The sequence below is a fragment of the Lipophrys pholis genome (assembly GCF_963383615.2).
Source record: "Lipophrys pholis genome assembly, chromosome: 12".
Taxonomy (NCBI): domain Eukaryota; kingdom Metazoa; phylum Chordata; class Actinopteri; order Blenniiformes; family Blenniidae; genus Lipophrys; species Lipophrys pholis.
This window is the reverse complement of record NC_137641.1, coordinates 29,024,816-29,043,613: the sequence shown is the minus strand read 5'-3', so window position 1 is coordinate 29,043,613 and position 18,798 is coordinate 29,024,816. Positions and strand designations below refer to the sequence as shown.

The 18,798-nt window shown below is 37.3% G+C and overlaps 1 protein-coding gene across 1 annotated transcript in view; it reads right to left on the bottom strand.

Annotated features, from left to right (window-relative positions):
- Nucleotides 1-18,798, bottom strand: part of kcnt1a (potassium sodium-activated channel subfamily T member 1a) — a gene marked incomplete at both ends in the record, with an annotated part of 54,830 nt that overhangs the window by 17,703 nt on the left and 18,329 nt on the right. Inside the window, 11 exons of the mRNA XM_080476402.1 lie at nt 200-308; nt 406-469; nt 5,646-5,782; nt 9,352-9,516; nt 9,607-9,787; nt 11,545-11,639; nt 13,989-14,072; nt 17,004-17,078; nt 17,423-17,482; nt 17,645-17,693; nt 17,970-18,017. Of these exons, the coding sequence (XP_080332528.1) occupies nt 200-308; nt 406-469; nt 5,646-5,782; nt 9,352-9,516; nt 9,607-9,787; nt 11,545-11,639; nt 13,989-14,072; nt 17,004-17,078; nt 17,423-17,482; nt 17,645-17,693; nt 17,970-18,017 (1,067 nt within the window). The remainder of the gene's footprint in view (nt 1-199; nt 309-405; nt 470-5,645; nt 5,783-9,351; nt 9,517-9,606; nt 9,788-11,544; nt 11,640-13,988; nt 14,073-17,003; nt 17,079-17,422; nt 17,483-17,644; nt 17,694-17,969; nt 18,018-18,798) is intronic.

Below are 18,798 nucleotides of genomic sequence, written 5' to 3'. Positions count from 1 at the left end.
AAAAATAAAAAAATAAAAAATAAAAAATATATATATATATATATATATATAGAATTTAATTTTTTATTTATTTATTTATTTATTTTAAAGAAAATTTTTATTTTAATAACTTTATTTATTTATTTATTATTATTATTATTATTATTATTATTATTATTATTATTATTTTTTTTTTAAATATTTTTTTACTGCCTCTTACCTGCAAATTTAACATGAAACTTATTCTCCGGCTTGAGGATTTGAACATAAAGGGGACAATTGGGAGCAAAGTCCTTGACAGCCCAAGCTCTCAGGATGGTCTGATGATCCTGTGGAGGGAAACGGTTTGAATATTACTCATGTTATTCTAATCCAACACACGGCGGTAAACCGCATTCATTGTTCATTAAATGTTGTTTGTCTCACCGCAGCCATGCGATCCACCTCATTACGACTGCTCAGAATGAAACAGGCCTCTGCGTCATCCATCCTGTAGCAACAGAGATCACAAACGGCAAAACACAATTTTATAAATCAGGAAAAAACTACAACAAAAACAAAACATTAAAATCCTGCAACAACAGAGTCGACAACCGAACAGTGAGAGGAGACACCAGGACAAAATCCTCATTCGATATCTAGTCGTACAAACGGCCGTGAAATAATATGTAGTGTACAGTGACTGTGTATTTTTTGAATATATGATTAATGCAAGCAGAAGAGTGCAGGATGTAAAACAAGTGTGGGAGTATTTTTGAAAGAGCGCCAGACGCACACACAGTCATTTACTCCTAAAGGCTCCATCGACACCCAGCCAAATGTATACGCCGAAGTTATATAACCTATTTTACCGTCACGTTAATGGGAGGAACCTGCACGCTGTAAAAAATGTCAATGCAAATACGATTTAAAAACAACAGCAATTACACTCTTCTAATAAACAGTTAGTTTAGAGTCTTGAATTCACTCAGGGGGATAAAATGCTGAAGCTGCAGTGATTTATTTTGTAGATTAAAGGATTTAAAAAAGAAAAAGGCCTTTTGATGAAGCTCTGAATGGATTTGTGACTGAAGAGGATCAGATGTGACGAGCGACGGTTGTGGCGACTCCTGAACGGAGGCGGGATGAAGCACAGGTAAATAAAAGCCGCCTTTGTGGCGTTGTATAAGTTATAATAATGTAAGTTATAATAATGTAAGTTAGAATCTTGGTCTTTGTGAACAGGGTTGCATATATTGGACTTGTAACCTTGGATAAACATCTGCTTCTTCAGGCAGAAAGCAGCTGCGGTGGTATGATGCTATAAGAAATGTGGTTTATCACTTAGTGTAACATCTATTAAAATAAAATAAAACATTTTTTAAAATCCCAACAAAGTAAAATTATTCTACAATAAACCAAGTAATAATAATAATGATAATAATAACAACAACAACAACAACAACAATAATAATAATAATAATAATAATAATAATAATAATAATATATTTCTCTGCACTGAAGGACACCATACAGTCATACACTTATTTATTATTCTCATATTTGACTTTTATGTCCTTTTTTTAAAACTACAACAAATTGCAGCTTTACATGGTTGACATCACAATGAAAAATGAGGGCACGCACACGATCAGGATACCAGAGAAGCTCGGTCGCAGTGTTGAATCCACATTTTGGGGTTTGATTTGTCCTAAAACGTCCAGTTGGTCCAAAACGTTTGGACAAGCTGCTGCTTCAGTTTAACCCACAATCAAATTAAAGCAGAACGACAGGCTGCAAAACCTTGTAAAAACAACCTTGTTTTTCTGACTATCTGATGAAAAAAAATAAAACATTGTCGTGTTCAAGGACAGATTGTGTAAACACACTGAGGAAGTGTTTTACATAATGTGTCCTGCTACGGAAATCACTAAAACACAAGAATACACAAAGAATTTTTTTGTGGAGGCTTGCTTCACATGCAGGATGTAATGGGAACTACGAGTGGGGGTGGGGGTCAAATTTTTATTAAATTCAATGATATTTATATAGCCCCAAATACAACAGTCATCTGAAGGCACTTTTAGAGAAAAAACAATTCCACTTGAACAAGCATAATCAACAGCGGAACGGAAAAACTTCCTTTCAATAGAGAGAAACCTGCAGAACCAGACTCAGGACGCGTTAAACACGGCGGTTTCAACTGAAAACGGAAAACTTTACGCCGCCGAAAACACAACTTTTAAAGAAAATTGCTGCCAATGTGGAACTTTTTGAAAACGTTTCGACTCCCGTCTCCATGGAAACGGGGGGAAACGCAATTTTTCCGCGACGCTGCTACTCCACATGCACCGTCGACGGACGATCAGATCAGATCCTCCGTCGTGTCATGACTCCCTGTCCCGTATCTTCTCCTGGGACTTGGTGCTTTTATTTTGACAGTCACCGTAATAACAAACTTGGTCGTCTCTTCCACTAGAATGTCCGTGTTCTCCCGCCGTTAATCTTTACAGTAGATTGTTTTCCGCTCGCATGCGTGTGTGTCGTTTCATTAAAAAAAAAAGAAAAGAAACCACAGCACCCACTAGTGGCCCAAGGTGAAAACTACACCGTTTTCAAAACGTCGCTGCGCGAACTGAGGTTTAGACTTTCTCTAGTTCCCGTTGTGTTAAAGAACATTAGACGAGATAGACGAGATGGATTGTGGGTATTGATTCAAATGGGTGACACGTGTAAAAAAAGCAACAACAAACTTGTCCTAACAGTCCTAAATCCACTGTCCTCTCCTCAAAGCCATTAAAGTCATATCAAACAAAACACATCGGGGGATATTTAATATAAATTATATTAAAGCTGGACTTCAACCTCTCCGGCACCGAAGTGAAATATCGAACTCAAGCGGTGAATTTGAGTGGAATACTGGACGTCACACTGTTTAATCCTGAAAATGTTCCACATGTTACAGTGAAACGTCTGAATCACTTCAACCTTCACATTCATACTTTAAAAATACAAGTTTTCATCAAATAAGAGGCGACTTATACCTCCACTGCTTCTCTTTTCATCACAATTTTCACATCCTGCATAACGTTCAAACACATTCATCACCATCTCGTGAGGTTTAAAAAAAAAAAAAAAAAAAAACTAAACTAAATTGCATTTGACACGTGCAATAAAAAAAACCCTGATTCATTGTCTTCTTTAAGGCTACAGAAATAAACTGATTGACAGCAGGTTTTTATTCTCGCGCTAAAACGCTCTCGCGGCCTCATTCATGAAGGTTTTCGAGACTCAAAGCGACCGGATGAATGTGAGACGGATCATGTTGGCTGACTTTACCGCTTCGGATTGAAAAGAAAAGAAAAGAGGGAGAGTTTGAATTATTAATTGCAGTGTTGTGCGAGCGTGCGCCACATGACGGGGCTGACAAGCCTATTTACCGAGAAAGGAAGGAAACGAAGTGATATTCAGGACAATGGCGATTTACATCCCGCTCACAGTTTGAGGTCATTCTCGATACCTTTTACTTCAAAATCCAACATCTCGGGTTAGAAAACGATTCTTCACACTCACGGAACACAAAGAAGAATTCTTCCCGCAAAACCCCCCCAAAAATCAATATAACAAGGAGAACTAGTACTGGAGGCTTCTTCTTTTTTTCTTTCATCTTTAATAACAGCAATTATCTCCAGGAGAGCCTGTGTTATTTTCTCAGAACAGATTAATGGTCAATAAACTTTCTCCTATAATGGGATTAGCCACATTCACACACACAATCACTCACTCTTGGTCATGCAAGATGTTTACATCCAATAAATAAAATTTAAAATTATTTTTTTTAAATAAATTTAAAAATAAATAAAAAAAAAATAAAAATAAATAAAACCATAATAATAATAATAATAAAAAAAAATAATAAAAAATAATAATAAATAAATAAAATAAAATAAAATAAAATAAAATAAAATAAAATAAAATAAAATAAAATAAAATAAAATAAAATAAATCAGGGGAATCAAACTACCCGAAATCGAATAAACAGCCAAAATCATACGATCTGAGGTTAATAAGACACATTCTTTTCACTAAATGTATGACACACACAAAAAGATATTTTTAAAAAATCACATCCCCATTTAACTCATTAAAACTGCTTCATGTATTTTAATTCTTGAGTTGTGACATTTAAATTTTCGACCCATTTAGTGATGTGCGAGAGGAAAATGTTTTTTTTTATTTTTTATTATTAAGGTTTGATCTGCTAAATAAAATTTTCATTCCTGAGTCCTGAGTGTGTTTAAAATCTTCCTGCCACATTTTAATGGGTACATAACGTCCAACTCTATTGAGTCCCCATTTTCAAGAGAGCACACAGTGATCTCTCTCTCTCTCAACCTCTCTCTACCTCTACCTCTCTCTCTCTCTCTCTACATCCCAGCCTCTCACTCACTCTCTCTCTCTCCTTTCCAGCCTCTCTCTCCCTCTACCTCTCTCTTTCTCTCCATGCCCTCCTCTCTGTCTCTTTCCTCACCCCTCTGCCATCTCCCTCTCTCTCTCCTTCTCCCTCTCTATCACTTTCTCTCTCTCTCTCTCTCCTTCCCTCTCTCTCTCTCTCTCTCTCTCTCTCTCTCTCTCTCTCTCTCTCAATCGCTACGCTTTGCAAACCAAACTGAACATGGAAGCATTAATGTCTCAAGCAGGGGACTGCCATGGGATCAGGATCCAAAACCCACAAAACTCCCATTTACATCCATGTGATGTCACTCGGTTAATTCTTCGAGTTCGTCGGGAGCAAAATGCACACAAACTGAAAGCAAAGTGAAAGCGCGATCAAGACGAGTGAGTGAGCGGTTGATGGCGCTTCACGCAGGATTTTAGTGAACGGGGTGGGATCACCTCCAGTGTCCCTGAGGCGGAGGGAGCAGCACAGAATCTGAACGACAAAGATCTGAGAAACCTTCTAAGAGTTCTGGCTGTGAGAACAATGCATGACAAACGCTGTCAACTCCCACTGGATAGAAATAAAAGGTTTAAGAAGACACCATCGCAGTTAAGATCCAGTCCTCCTTTGGCGCCCTTTGTTATAAGTTGTCTAGGAAATTTTGACATAAGGGAGATATATTTGTAGGAAATGACTGTGTGAGGAAAGTAGAAAAAGAAAAAAGAAAAAAAAAACTAGACTTAGTGTGGAGTCAAACTTATTTTGGCTGAGAGTAAAGTGAAAACTAGAGCTACACTCGGTAGAGCGCAGAACCTCCACCAACGCCACATTTGCTTGCGGTACTGACGTAGCATCGTGAGCATGATAGCCATCGATGCGAACTAGCTAGCTCATGTAGCTACGTCACTGTGGGAAACACTGAGCAGGGAGCGTCTCCATGGCAACGGACGCTGATCTCGCCTGATCTCCTCCATGAGGTGCCTCTCTCATCCGCTCAACAATTTTACTCCGTTTTTTGGGATTTATTTGGAAACGATTAGTCGTTAACGTCCTGAAATCAAACCGATTGGTCCTTGGATGATGACAAATCATCAATGAAAATGTCATGCAATTCGGCTGAGCAGTTTGGGGAAACCAAAACCTTCTCGGACAAACCTTCGTTGGCAGGCAAGTTAATCAGACTTGGTCGGGAGGTTAAAGGTGATTTTTATGCATGAAGTCATGACAGCGGGGATTCGTCACTCACTTGGCTCTCAGCAGGTCCTGGTCTTTGAGGACGGACCCTTGCAGGTAGATGACTCTCTGGGACCAGAGTGGGATCTGCAGCACCCTCCTCACCTGCAGGTCCATTTCGGACGGGCACAGGATGACCACGTAGTAATCCTAGACCATCACACAGGGACCACGTCAGTACTACAAGTACATCTACTGAATACATTCCTGCAGCTGAGACGTGCTTATTGAAATCAGCAATGTTGGTCACCCTGTTGAAAGTGTCATAAAGTTGGTTCTGCTTTGGTTCCGTCAGAAAATACTGTCCCCATGAAACAAAGCCTGTTCTTCTGACCGCTGCACACTTCTGTTGGCTTTTTGTTGTTGTTTTGTGACTTTTCGTTGTGTTGTGTTTTTTTGTTGCTGTGCTGTGACTTCTTGTTGTGTTGTGTCTTCTTGTTATTGTGTTGTGTCTTTTTATTGTTGTGTCTTTTTGTTGTTGTGTTGTGTCTTCTTGTTGTTGTGTTGTGACTTTTTGTTGTTGTGTTGTGTCTTCTTGTTGTTGTGTTGTGTCTTTCTGTTGTTATGTTGTGTCTTTCTGTTGTTGTGTTGTGTCTTTTTATTGTTGTGCCTTCTTGTTGTGTTGTGTCTTCTTGTTGTTGTGTTGTGTCTTTTTATTGTTGTGCCTTCTTGTTGTGTTGTGTCTTCTTGTTGTTGTGTTGTGTCTTTTTATTGTTGTGTCTTTTTGTTGCTGTGCTGTGACGTCTTGTTGTTGTGTTGTGTCTTCTTGTTATTGTGTTGTGTCTTTTTATTGTTGTGTCTTTTTGTTGTTGTGTTGTGTCTTCTTGTTGTTGTGTTGTGTCTTTCTGTTGTTATGTTGTGTCTTTCTGTTGTTGTGTTGTGTCTTTTTATTGTTGTGCCTTCTTGTTGTTGTGTTGTGTCTTCTTGTTGTTGTGTTGTGTCTTCTTGTTGTTGTGTTGTGTCTTTCTGTTGTTATGTTGTGTCTTTCTGTTGTTGTGTTGTGTCTTTTTATTGTTGTGCCTTCTTGTTGTTGTGTTGTGTCTTTCTGTTGTTATGTTGTGTCTTTTTATTGTTGTGTCTTTTTGTAATTGTGTTGTGTCTTCTTGTTGTGTTGTGACATTTTGTTTTTGTGTTGTGTCTTTTTTGTTATTCATGCAACTGAGACGTGCTCATTGTTTTGAAGTCATGAAATATATTAATCTAAGCTGAGTCCAGAATGAGTGAAAAAAAAAAAGAAAGATTTGTGTTTAGACAATTTAGTTGTGTTCTAACTGGCGACTCTGTATAATAGGATGGATCAGTGAATACCAGGATGCTTCTTTTATAATATTCCCAAAGTTCTTCAACCCCCCCAAAAAAAAAAATCATGAAAAGTCACCAAATTCTTCTATATTTGTAAAGTCCTGCAATTTATTTTCCTACATTGAACTCATGGCACGACCAACTGGAACTCAGCACCAATGCATTTAATTTAAAGAGCCGCCACGACTCCTCAGATCACATCACAGCACACAGAGCTGCTCTCTTCTGCCAAAATAAATTGCTGTCAATGACTGTGTGGTCCATCTAGTACATTTATTGTGGAAAACAAGCAGGAGTCCACTCTGGTAAAAAAAAAAAAAAAAAAAAAAAACATTTTTCCTGCCATCAAGCAGCACAAAATGGTATCACTGCCTTCGCCAATAATAATTGATCATCTACAAAAACCAAAACATGTTGTATTACGTTTAAAGAGCGACGATAGTGACTCCAGATTTTATTCCACATTGTTGAAGCTCTTGTTGTGAGGCTGATTAGAAAGAAACGAACAAAGCGAAGTGAAACCTTTGCTGCTCTTTTTCTATTATGCAGTATGCTTGATTGTCAGTCATTATATGACTCATATTTTAAAAGAAGTAGCTTTAAAAAAATTACATTTTTCCCTCCTCATATGGAGCTCTATTCAGTTCCTAGAATTTAACAGAAAAAGGACTAAAGCTATGTTTTATTGTTTGAGAACATTACCCAGAAAATCTATTTTTTCACAATAGCGAATATGAATCAATTTTAAACTTCTCCAGAGTTCCTCTTTCACTAACAACTTATCTTAACTTAGTTGTCTGCAGTCATACAAATAAAGAAGAATAAAACAATGTAAACACGTCCATGCCCATTATTGTGTTAATTTCTTGCTCCGTCTACAATCATGTGATAACGTCGCGTCCCCTTTTCACACTTGTGATGTTTTTATCGACTATTGTGGAAACCTGCAGTGGCCCAGAAGGTCCAATGCCACAATGTGACTGTAAAATCCACAACACAACAGCAAAAAGCCACAACAGAAGTGCGCAGCGGTTGGGGGAACAGGCCTTGTTTCTGGGGGACAATATTTTCTGACGGACGATTTTAATTGCGGGAGGGATCAATGAAACGTAAGTAAAATGCTGCTGATGGATCATTGCGATTAGTGTCGTGTGTTTTCAGAATTCAGCTGGTCGTCGTGTTGAAAGTGTCATAATGTAGGTTCTGCTTTGGTTCCGTCAGAAAATACTATCCCCCTGAAACAAAGCCTGACTTTTTGTTATTGTCTTCGTTGTTGTGCCTTTTTGCTGTGTTGTCTCTATTTCCTGTTGTGTTGTCTTTCTCCTGTTGTGTTGTGTCTTTTTGCTGTTTTGTCTTTGTTGTTGTTGTATTGTATCTTTTTGTTGTTGTATTGTATCTTTTTGCTGTTGTGTTGTATCTTTTTGTTGTTGTATTGTATCTTTTTGTTGTTGTGTTGTATCCTTTTGTTGTATTGTGTGGCGTTGGCCCTTCCAGGCCACCGTAGAAAACCAGATTTTTAAAAAAAGATGTTTATTATTTTGGCCTTTAGACCAAAAACTATTTTCTCAGTTAAAATATATTTGTATGCATTATTTGCATAATATTTCATGACACTGTAATTGCATATATTCCAGACGAGCTCAACCAACCGCTGCGCTGTGCATCAGTGGTCATTAATCTGAGGTCTGGGTTGTGACGTACATGATGATTCTAGACGTCCTGGATCAGTCCTCACAGGACAAAGTCAGATCCTTTGAGTTTACAGTCAACAATCAATCTCAAGGCCGTCAAGCCCATCCTGGACTCGAACCGGGGGACTCACTCAGTGCTAACCACTTCACCACTACCAATTCACACATCTAAGAAAACAATGGCATGTTTTCATAGATGTGTGTCTGTTTTGTTTGTGTGTTTGCAGATATTCTTTTTCCGCTTCAGTTTATTTATGAAGCTCTTTGAGTTCTGCTGTCTGAAATGTGTCTTATAAATACATTTCCTGATTAAATGAATTTCTACAATCCACAACAGACCTGTGAAAACGCTCAATGCTGAAATGTTTTTTTTTTTTTTTTTTTATTCAATTCAATTTCATTCATCTAAAATGCCAATTACCACACAGCCACATCTCATGGCACTTCTCACAAAGGAAAAACAAACAAACAAACCCATAAGCAAGATGTGAAGGAGAAACACTTTTTGCGATGTTGTGTATACGTTGGGCGCTGGAGGAGGGGTAATTGCAAAAAGCGATTCTTCTGAGGAAAATAGGAAAGAAACCAGTGTCCTCTTGTAAAGAAGAGCAATAGAAAAAGAACATTGGAAATAGATTCCAAATCTTTAATTTCGGTCCCCGATGGCGACACCTGACCTAAAGGTGACAGAGGACGTGTGAAAACACCTTTTTCTCCGTGTCGTACCTGCAGTCTGGGATGAGCGTAGAATTCATTGAGGAAATCCATGAGGAGGTCTATCTTCAGCGAGCTGACACACAACACGACGTGCTTCTCCGTCTGCGCCCTGTGGCGGCTGTAATTCCCTCCGGACTTCTGCCTCTCCATCCACAGGTAGATCAGCTCCTCGAACTGAACGGGACAAGCAGCGAGAGGCTGGAGACAAGACCCGGGGGGGCATCTCAAAGAGGCAACGAAAGGGCTGTCCTGACACCCTCCTACCTGCAGGGGGAGCACCACCAGTGCCACGCAGATCATGATGACCACCAGCAGCTGGGACGGCCATATGCGGGGGGTCACGTCTCCGAAGCCCACGGTGGAGAAGGTGACGATGCAGAAGTAGAAGGCGTTGAAGAGGGAGAGGTTCTTGCCCGCCCGCTCCAGGTGCTGAATCCCGCATGTGCTGTAGCCGAGGCGGGGGAGGGGAGGGGAGAGGAGGGGGATTCAAACACATTTTAGTTCAGGGGCCACATTCCTCGTGAAGTAGGGCCATAATACCTTTTAAATTATATATATTATCCAAAATTGACTTCCTAAAGGTTTTCAAACGACGCCCCAGAAGTGAAGACAGTCTGTCCTCTCTGTCCTCTGGCTTGTTTCCGGTTTTAAAAAGTGTGTTGCTCCAACCAGCCAATCAGAAATCAAACCCTATATAGTGTCATCGGGGGTTTAGCCAAACCCCTTTGACCCCTCCAACAATTAGGCAGCTCTGCTCTGGCACATGGCACCACCAGAGGAAGTACTTCCTCCTCTTCCCAAGATGGGCATGTGTGGGCGGAGCCACTCCAGCTCACACAGACACAGCAGATTCTGAATGTAGCTCCTATGATCCAATATTCAAATGGAGGAAAATCAAGGAGAAGAAATACATTTGTAATACAATGTTTTTGGACCAACAAAGTTTTGAAAGTCTGAGTAATAAGAAACTCTTTTAAAGTTTATCTTTGTTGTGTGGAGCAGAGGACACGGGATGAATATTTTCGTAAAACCGAACAATTAATATCAAAAATGACTAAAATCTCAACATAAAGCCGATTTCAATGAAACTTTCTGGTGTGAAATAAAGTTAAATGCTTTAATAAACTGACAGCATGGCTTTAATACGGATAATAATCACATTTTCTAAGAATTTAAATCTTTGTCACGAACGGCTCTGCGTCGTCTCAGATGGTCAGAGGTAAATTTGCACGTCAGCTAAAACCAGGAGTTCTTCTTATTTTGCTTCAATGTAATATACAAACAGATCAGCGACGGCTGAAAGGGCTGTGCAGCCTTTCTTAGAGGACATGTGGAGGGTTCCTGTAGGACGAAAGGTTGTGAACTGCTGTTCCAATCTCAAGGTTGGAGGTGCGATCACAATCTCTGACTGGCGAGAGAATGGAGCGTCCCTGAGCTCCACGCCGCCGCCGGCACAGGGTGAGAGGAAGGAACAGCAACCCTGTGTGCCGCTGAAATGTTATATATCATATATTCATATAGCCTCACTATATTAGTGAACACAATTGTATGTGACTTAACATACAATTAAACAGACTCCTTCGTATACCTGAGCTCAGTTAGGCTCCGCCCACACCGCAGGTCTTGATGCTCAATTCTGATTTTTGTCTTTTTATGTGTGATCATTTAAAACGGGACTTGTCGTGTGAACGCGATCGGACTGGACCGAGCACGCTATTGACACATGGCACGCCGGTCAGAACACTATATTGTCTGTGTTGCGCAGTATGTGTGATGTATTTGTACTGAAGTATGACCTGTAAATGCAGCATCTAGTTTGTACTCGGTCCACTACAAAAAATTTTTTTTGCAAATTAAACAGAAGCTTTTACAAATTATTACTACGCATTAACAGAAAACAAATGGCGAGAAACTCCAAAACCTGACTTAAAGTTCACGTCATGCTCCTTTAAAGTGTCTCTTAGCAAGAGGGGACAGTGACCTGATAACGTGATCTCTATCAGTCCGCTAGATGTGTATAATCCAGATTTATGAGGAGTTAATTTCCACCAAAACTTTTAGGATAAATATGTGATCATTCAAGTAATTCTGTTAAATTATCTTTGTGCGTACAGCACAGCATAAAAATACTGTTTGCTGTCTAAATCTGTAAGACAATGTAAAGTTTCTAAATGTGTGAATGAGGAAGGATCTGAGCCTCACCCAGTGAAGACGAGGCACAGCAGGGTGCAGATGAGAATGAGGACCTGGTTGAACATGGCCGAGTTCGTCCTCTGGATCGCTCTGTGGACGTCGTTCTGCATCAAAAAAAACATCAAACCATGAAGGAGGTTTTGAATAAAGCTTTTGAATAAAGCTCTGCTGTAACAATGGAATAAATATTCAACTCATTATGTAATAACGCCATATTTTCCTATAACTTGTTACATATGGCAACAGTTATTACAAAAAGCAGGTTTATCTAGAGTCACATTAACAGAGCAATATGTAGTAATGTAATAAACATTTGTTTTAGTTTTTTTAATGATTTGTATCATGTCTAATAATTACATAAAATAATGCAGATTTCATGTATTTGTGTCTTACAGAATTTCAGTGCATCTGTAATTTTTTTTATCAGTAATAATTAATTAGTGTAGCTTTAGTTTCTAGCTTGTGAACACATTACTCCATTTTTTATTTTTGAAATCCTAATTAAGCTGGAAAGCTTAATGTCATTCTGACAGTATGATGGCTTTTCTCATTAAGGCATTAATTTTGATGATTTATTACATAATGCACCAAATTATTAAATTTTCTTTAAAAAAAAAAAAGGAGAGTATCTGCATTTTGTAATAACTGTTGCAATATGTAACAAGTCATTACAAAATGCAACATTTATTACAAAATGCGGCAGATTAATCCAAAAACATAGAGTTGTTGTCATATTGCACCGTTATTACATAATGAGTTAAAAATGCATTAGATATTGCACCATTATTATATAATGAGTTAAAATGTATTAGATATTGCACTGTTATTACATAATGAGTTTAAAATGTATTACATATTGCACCGTTATTACATAATGAGTTAAAATTTATTAGATATTGCACTGTTATTACATAATGAGTTTAAAATGCATTAGATATTGCACCATTATTATATAATGAGTTAAAATTTATTAGATATTGCACTGTTATTACATAATGAGTTAAAATGTATTACATATTGCACCGTTATTACATAATGAGTTAAAATCTATTAGATATTGCACTGTTATTACATAATGAGTTAAAAATGTATTACATATTGCACCGTTATTACATAATGAGTTAAAAATGTATTGGATATTGCACCGTTATTATATAATGAGTTAAAAATGTATTGCATATTGCACCGTTATTACATAATGAGTTAAAATTTATTAGATATTGCACCGTTATTACATAATGAGTTAAAATGTATTAGATATTGCACTGTTGTTACATAATGAGTTAAAAATGTATTAGATATTGTACTGTTATTACATAATGAGTTAAAAATGTATTGCATATTGCACCGTTATTACATAATGAGTTAAAATTTATTAGATATTGCACCGGTATTACATAATGAGTTTAAAATGTATTAGATATTGCACCGTTATTACATAATGAGTTTAACATTTATTACATATTGCACCGTTATTACATAATGAGTTAAAAATCTATTAGATATTGCACCGTTATTACATAATGAGTTAAAAATGTATTAGATATTGCACTGTTATTACATAATGAGTTTAACATTTATTACATATTGCACCGTTATTACATAATGAGTTAAAATTTATTAGATATTGCACCGGTATTACATAATGAGTTAAAAATGTATTAGATATTGCACTGTTATTACATAATGAGTTAAAAATGTATTGCATATTGCACCGTTATTACATAATGAGTTAAAAATCTATTAGATATTGCACCGTTATTACATAATGAGTTAAAAATGTATTAGATATTGCACTGTTATTACATAATGAGTTAAAAATGTATTGCATATTGCACCGTTATTACATAATGAGTTAAAATTTATTAGATATTGCACCGGTATTACATAATGAGTTAAAAATGTATTAGATATTGCACCGTTATTACATAATGAGTTTAACATTTATTACATATTGCACCGTTATTACATAATGAGTTAAAAATCTATTAGATATTGCACCGTTATTACATAATGAGTTAAAAATGTATTAGATATTGCACTGTTATTACATAATGAGTTTAACATTTATTACATATTGCACCGTTATTACATAATGAGTTTAAAATGTATTAGATATTGCACTGTTATTACATAATGAGTTAAAAATGTATTAGATATTGCACTATTATTATGTAATGCGGTGCTACACGCCCTGCTGCTCAACACAACTTGATGAAATGCAGACGGGGTCACAATAAATCCGCCACATGAGCAGACGAGTGGCGTCCGGGGTTGCAGGCGAATGGAGGAGAACCGAAAAGCAGGGAGGGTTTGTTTTGTTGTCAAAAGCAGCAAGCCGTATGAAATAAACCAAGAGCGGTGGAAATGTGAGGGTGATTGTTTTCTTGCCTTAACAAAGTCATTAGAGTGTTGATTGAAAACGGGTCATTAAGTTTACGACTCAGACTCACGATCATGTTCTCCAGAGCACATTTGGCCAGCCAGCAGTTGAGAAACACAGGAATGAAGATGTTCCTTATAGAGGGCCAGAAGATCTGCGGAGAGTTAAAAAAAACAAAACAAAACAAAAAACAAGTTTTCTCTCTGTTACAAGGAAGACGCATCACAAATTATAGGGATTGTTAAAGTGTCACCTGAACATTTATCCTGCTAAAAAGTGATTTCCCCTTATTATCTTCCGTTTGTCTCTCATTCCTGAGAGGGAAGCTGCAGTTTCAATTAATTTAAATTTCTGGATAAGACTTTGGTCTTGGGGGGCTTTTCCCCCGCAGGTTTTAGATCAACAAACCAGCCAAATCCAATAAATGGAATTAGAAAGGCATGAGATGAGTAGTTAGCAGTGTTGTCTCACAGAGAAAAGACCCTGAACTGATTCCCTCTGTCGAGGTGGAGGTTTTCTTTTCACTTATTATTATTATTATTATTATTATTATTATTATTATTATTATCATCGTTATTATTTTAAATTAAAAAAACAACTTTTTAGTCTTTTAAACAAGCAACAAAATGTTAGTTATGTGTGATAAAATGTATTATACTAGAGTATGATAAATAAATAAAAATAAATAAGTCATTAAAATCTATTCAAATACGTTTGGAAGTGTAAAACCAACCAAAATAACATTGTATTTCACACTTTATTGTACAAAATACTTCATAATAGTATAAGTTTTCACAATCCTGTGAAAGAAATGGTGAAATAGTAGCAGAATGTTGTCCTTAATGTCCTTAACATTCTGATAAGAGGGACAATTTCAGACTTTATCGTCATTTTGTTTGTTGTTTGTTTTTCTTCTTATTGTAAATTGGTTGTTTGTTACAAAGGGTCACATCACATAAGTTCATTCTCCCTTCATGCTCCTTCTAATTCATGACTTTGGAAACATTTGCATTGTTTTGTTTGTTTTGTGAATGAATTTGACTGACTAACTAACTAACTAACTAACTAACTAACTAACTAACTAACTAAGTAAGTAAGTAAGTAAGTAAGTAAGTAACTAAGTAAGTAAGTAACTGACTGACTGACTGAGTTCGTAACTAACTGACTGACTGACTGACTGACTGACTGACTGACTGACTGACTGACTGACTAACTAACTTAGTAACTGACTGACAGACAGACAGACTGACTGACTAACTTAGTAACTGACTGACTAACTAACCTTTAGTACCTTTTGCACCACAGCAACTTTCATCATTCAGATGTGATTTTGAACAAAAACTTCAAAGTATTTCAGCTACATTAGCTCAGGAAAAAAACTGTCTATCGTCTCTAAAACAGGGAAACTGTTCAGTAAACAAGCTTCACGTTGTTTGTGTTTTTATCTTTTGGAAAAGAAGAGAAGCTACAAGAAGAGACGCCGCCCGGCTCGTTTCAACGAAGTCAGCAGGACAGAAGTCGGCGACGTGAAACGAACAAATCTTTTTAAAATTGGTGGATTTACAAAAAAAAAAAAAAAAAAAAAGCACGTTTCCACTGATTTCAGGAGCCCCAAAGCAAAGCGCTTTGCTTTTCTAGTCACATTCACTCAACCAGAGCGGCTGAAGAAAATAATATAAAAAGTCCAGAAGAGTTGAGACATGACAGATTCTAATCCGTCCCATGAGTGTCAACACTTCTTTATATAAACCCTCCATGGCTTTTTATAAAAACATGTTGTTTCCTAAAAAGCAAAATGTTGACCTCCGTGGCTCCGCTGGATTCCGTCGGTATCGAGGGACCGTCACAGTAATTGGGATCCATCCTCAGGGGACCACGATGGGTTTTCCATGTAATCTCTATCTGGAAGCTGCTGAGCTATTTCAGTTTGAGTTTGCGAGTCTGATGAGGGACAGAAGAGTCCCTGGAGAGCTTTACATCAATTAACACCCAAAACAAGAGCCGAGCCGAGCCGTTTCCCCGACTCTCCTCAACGAGAAACAATCTGTGTTTAGAGGTAGCAGTCGCTTCTGTTTGAATACAAGTCTTCTTTATGTTTTTCTTATTACAGGAAATCAAAGTTGAGAGCTTTTTGGACCCACCAGTAATAACTGTGGTCATGCTACTGAGACGGTTTCAAATTGAACTTGTCTGGTCAGTCTTTATAGCCTGCAACTGTTGTAACTGTGACTCTTAACAGCTTGTAGGAAGCAATAGCATTATTCCTGCCACTAATGTCGGAATTTTACCAATTTTCAATGTAATAAAGTCAATAATTTAATCATTTTAACCATTTCAATTGTAATAAAGTCAATAATGTTATAATTTTCCCCATTATAAATATAATAAATGCAATAATGTCATATTGTTTTACCCATTTTCAATTGTAATCAAGCCAATAACGTAATAATTTGAACCATTTTTCAATGTAATAAAGTCAATAATGTCATAATTGTACCCATTTTAAATGTAATAAAGCCTTTAATGTATAATTAAAATAAAAATGTAATAAAGCCAATGATGGCATAAATGTAACAATTTTGAATGTAATAAAGCCGATAATTTCATAATTTTAACAATTTTGAATGTAATAAAGGCCATAATGTAATAATTTGAAATATTCTGAATGTAATAAAACCAATAATGTGATGGGCCAATAGTGTAATCGGAGCCATCTTGTGTGCAGCGAGTGGATTTATGTGTGTTTGCTTGTTGCTCTCCGTCCTCCATCCTTTTCTGTCTTTCTATCCTCTGTCTCCAACTGGAACCGCAGAACGTCTCCACCTCCTAGCCTGGTTCTGCAGGTTTCCGCCTGTTAAAAGGAAGTGTTCGCTTTCCACCATCATCTCTGTTTGCTCAAGTCGAATTGTTGTTGTTTTTTTCTATGTAAAACTGTCTTGATGTAACTGTTGTAATGTAATATACCAGCAGTATTATCTCTAGTTTGAAAGTTCGATATGTTTTGAGGCTCACTGAACTGTCTCTTTTAGTTATTAAAGGTCGCAGACGAGGAGACAATCCAACATACGTCACGTTATTGTTTTACCGTAATGATGAAGGGAACCGTGTTGATCATCTCCAGAAGAAAGGACACCTGGAAGATCTGCTCCCAAATGTTCCCCTGAAAAGTAGAAGAAAAAAAAAAAAAAAACACATAAAAAACAGTCTTTTTGAAATACAGTTTCCTCTGCAGGCTCTCACAAAAGAGAGTGACTCACTGCAGAGAAATCATTCTTTCATTGTCTGTCACCCTCCACAACCACTTATTCCTTAACCTCAGCCAGATCCTGTAATTACCATCTATCCTTAATGTAACCATGACGAACGACTGGGGCTAATTGCACCACTTATGGATTGTCAATCTCCCAGACTGTAAGTGATTAATTGTACAGAATGCATTAATCATGTTTTTGAAGGTGCTGAGATTGTTTTTTTTTTTTTTTTGTTTCCATCTTTGTGATTCACCTTGTAGCTCAGATACATCAGCAACATGGTCTCCAGGAAACTAATGATGGCCACAATTACCTGCGCAAAAAACAGGAGGCAAAAAACGGCAGTTGTAAATCAGTTACAGCGGGAATGATCGTTCTGAAAACACTCGGCGCGTTGTACGTAAGGATCCAGGTTTAGTTAAAGTATTTAAACTTCTGTCTTTCTTTTTTTTTGTCTTTTTCTGCTGTGACTTACTTGAATGGCCCAGACGGGAACCTTCCTGTCCACCCAGAAGATCAACTCCCTGCAGGAGAGACAAGCACAGGAGCACAGGCGAGGAAAACAGCAGTGAATCCTCCATGTCACTCCCGCATATCATCATCATGCGAGTCGTGACGATGGGAGATGAACAGACGACCGCGCTCTGCCAGGTACGGCTTTACGTAAGCGCCGCCGTCGGACGATGAAAACACTGAGTGCGTGCGCCAGATCAGGGCCGAGAGCGAGGGATGAGGCGACAGACCAAGACAGAGAGCCGAGAGGGGCCCGACTCACAGGAGTCACACCTTCTGCTGCTTACCAGTTAATTTCTCTGTCCTGCACTGAGCTGCTCGACAGGCAGTCCACACTGCAGAATAGTAAGGATGGTAAGAGACAGGCAGCAAATATAAAGATATATAGATATATTAAGAAAACAATGATATCATCACGTGTAGTGTGAGGTTACAGCTGAGTACTGTGAAACAACTGGACTTTGTTTTTTTTTAGTGATAAAGGGTGAAAATCCCTCATCAATGTTGTGACGATCAATAATAAAAAGAATGCAGGGGAATACAATGAAATAAGTCATGAGCCTGGGGGGGGGGGGGGGGGGGGGGGTGGAGCAGCCAGACATGTACATTTTACTGATTTTCAAATGTAATACGTTTCCAGTTGTGTATTGAAGATTTGAACCAATAAAAGTTGTTACTTAATGTAAAGAAATTATGTAGGAGAGTCAAAGTGATGTTTTTGTTTGTTTTGTTTTTAGATAAAATGCTGTAATAAGTGAGACTGACGGCTCTCAGACTCTGAAATCATTTTGATTGTTATTTGCTGTTTGTTTTTAATCTTCAGGGGAAAATGATTATTTGAGATTAAGGAGCAGATTACATGTGTTTAATGTTCCTACTGCTAAAGTAAAGTAAAGTAAAGTAAAGTAAAGTAAAGAAAAAGGAAGTAAAGTAAAGAAAAGAAAAGTAAAGAAAAGTAAACTAAAGTAAAGTAAAAGGAAGTAAAGAAAAGTAAAGTAATGTAAAGAAAACTAAATTAAAGTAAAGTAAAGTAAAGAAAACTAAATTAAAGTAAAGCAAAGTAGAGTAAAGTAAAGTAAAATAAAGTAAAGTAAAGAAAAGTAAAGTAAAGTAAAA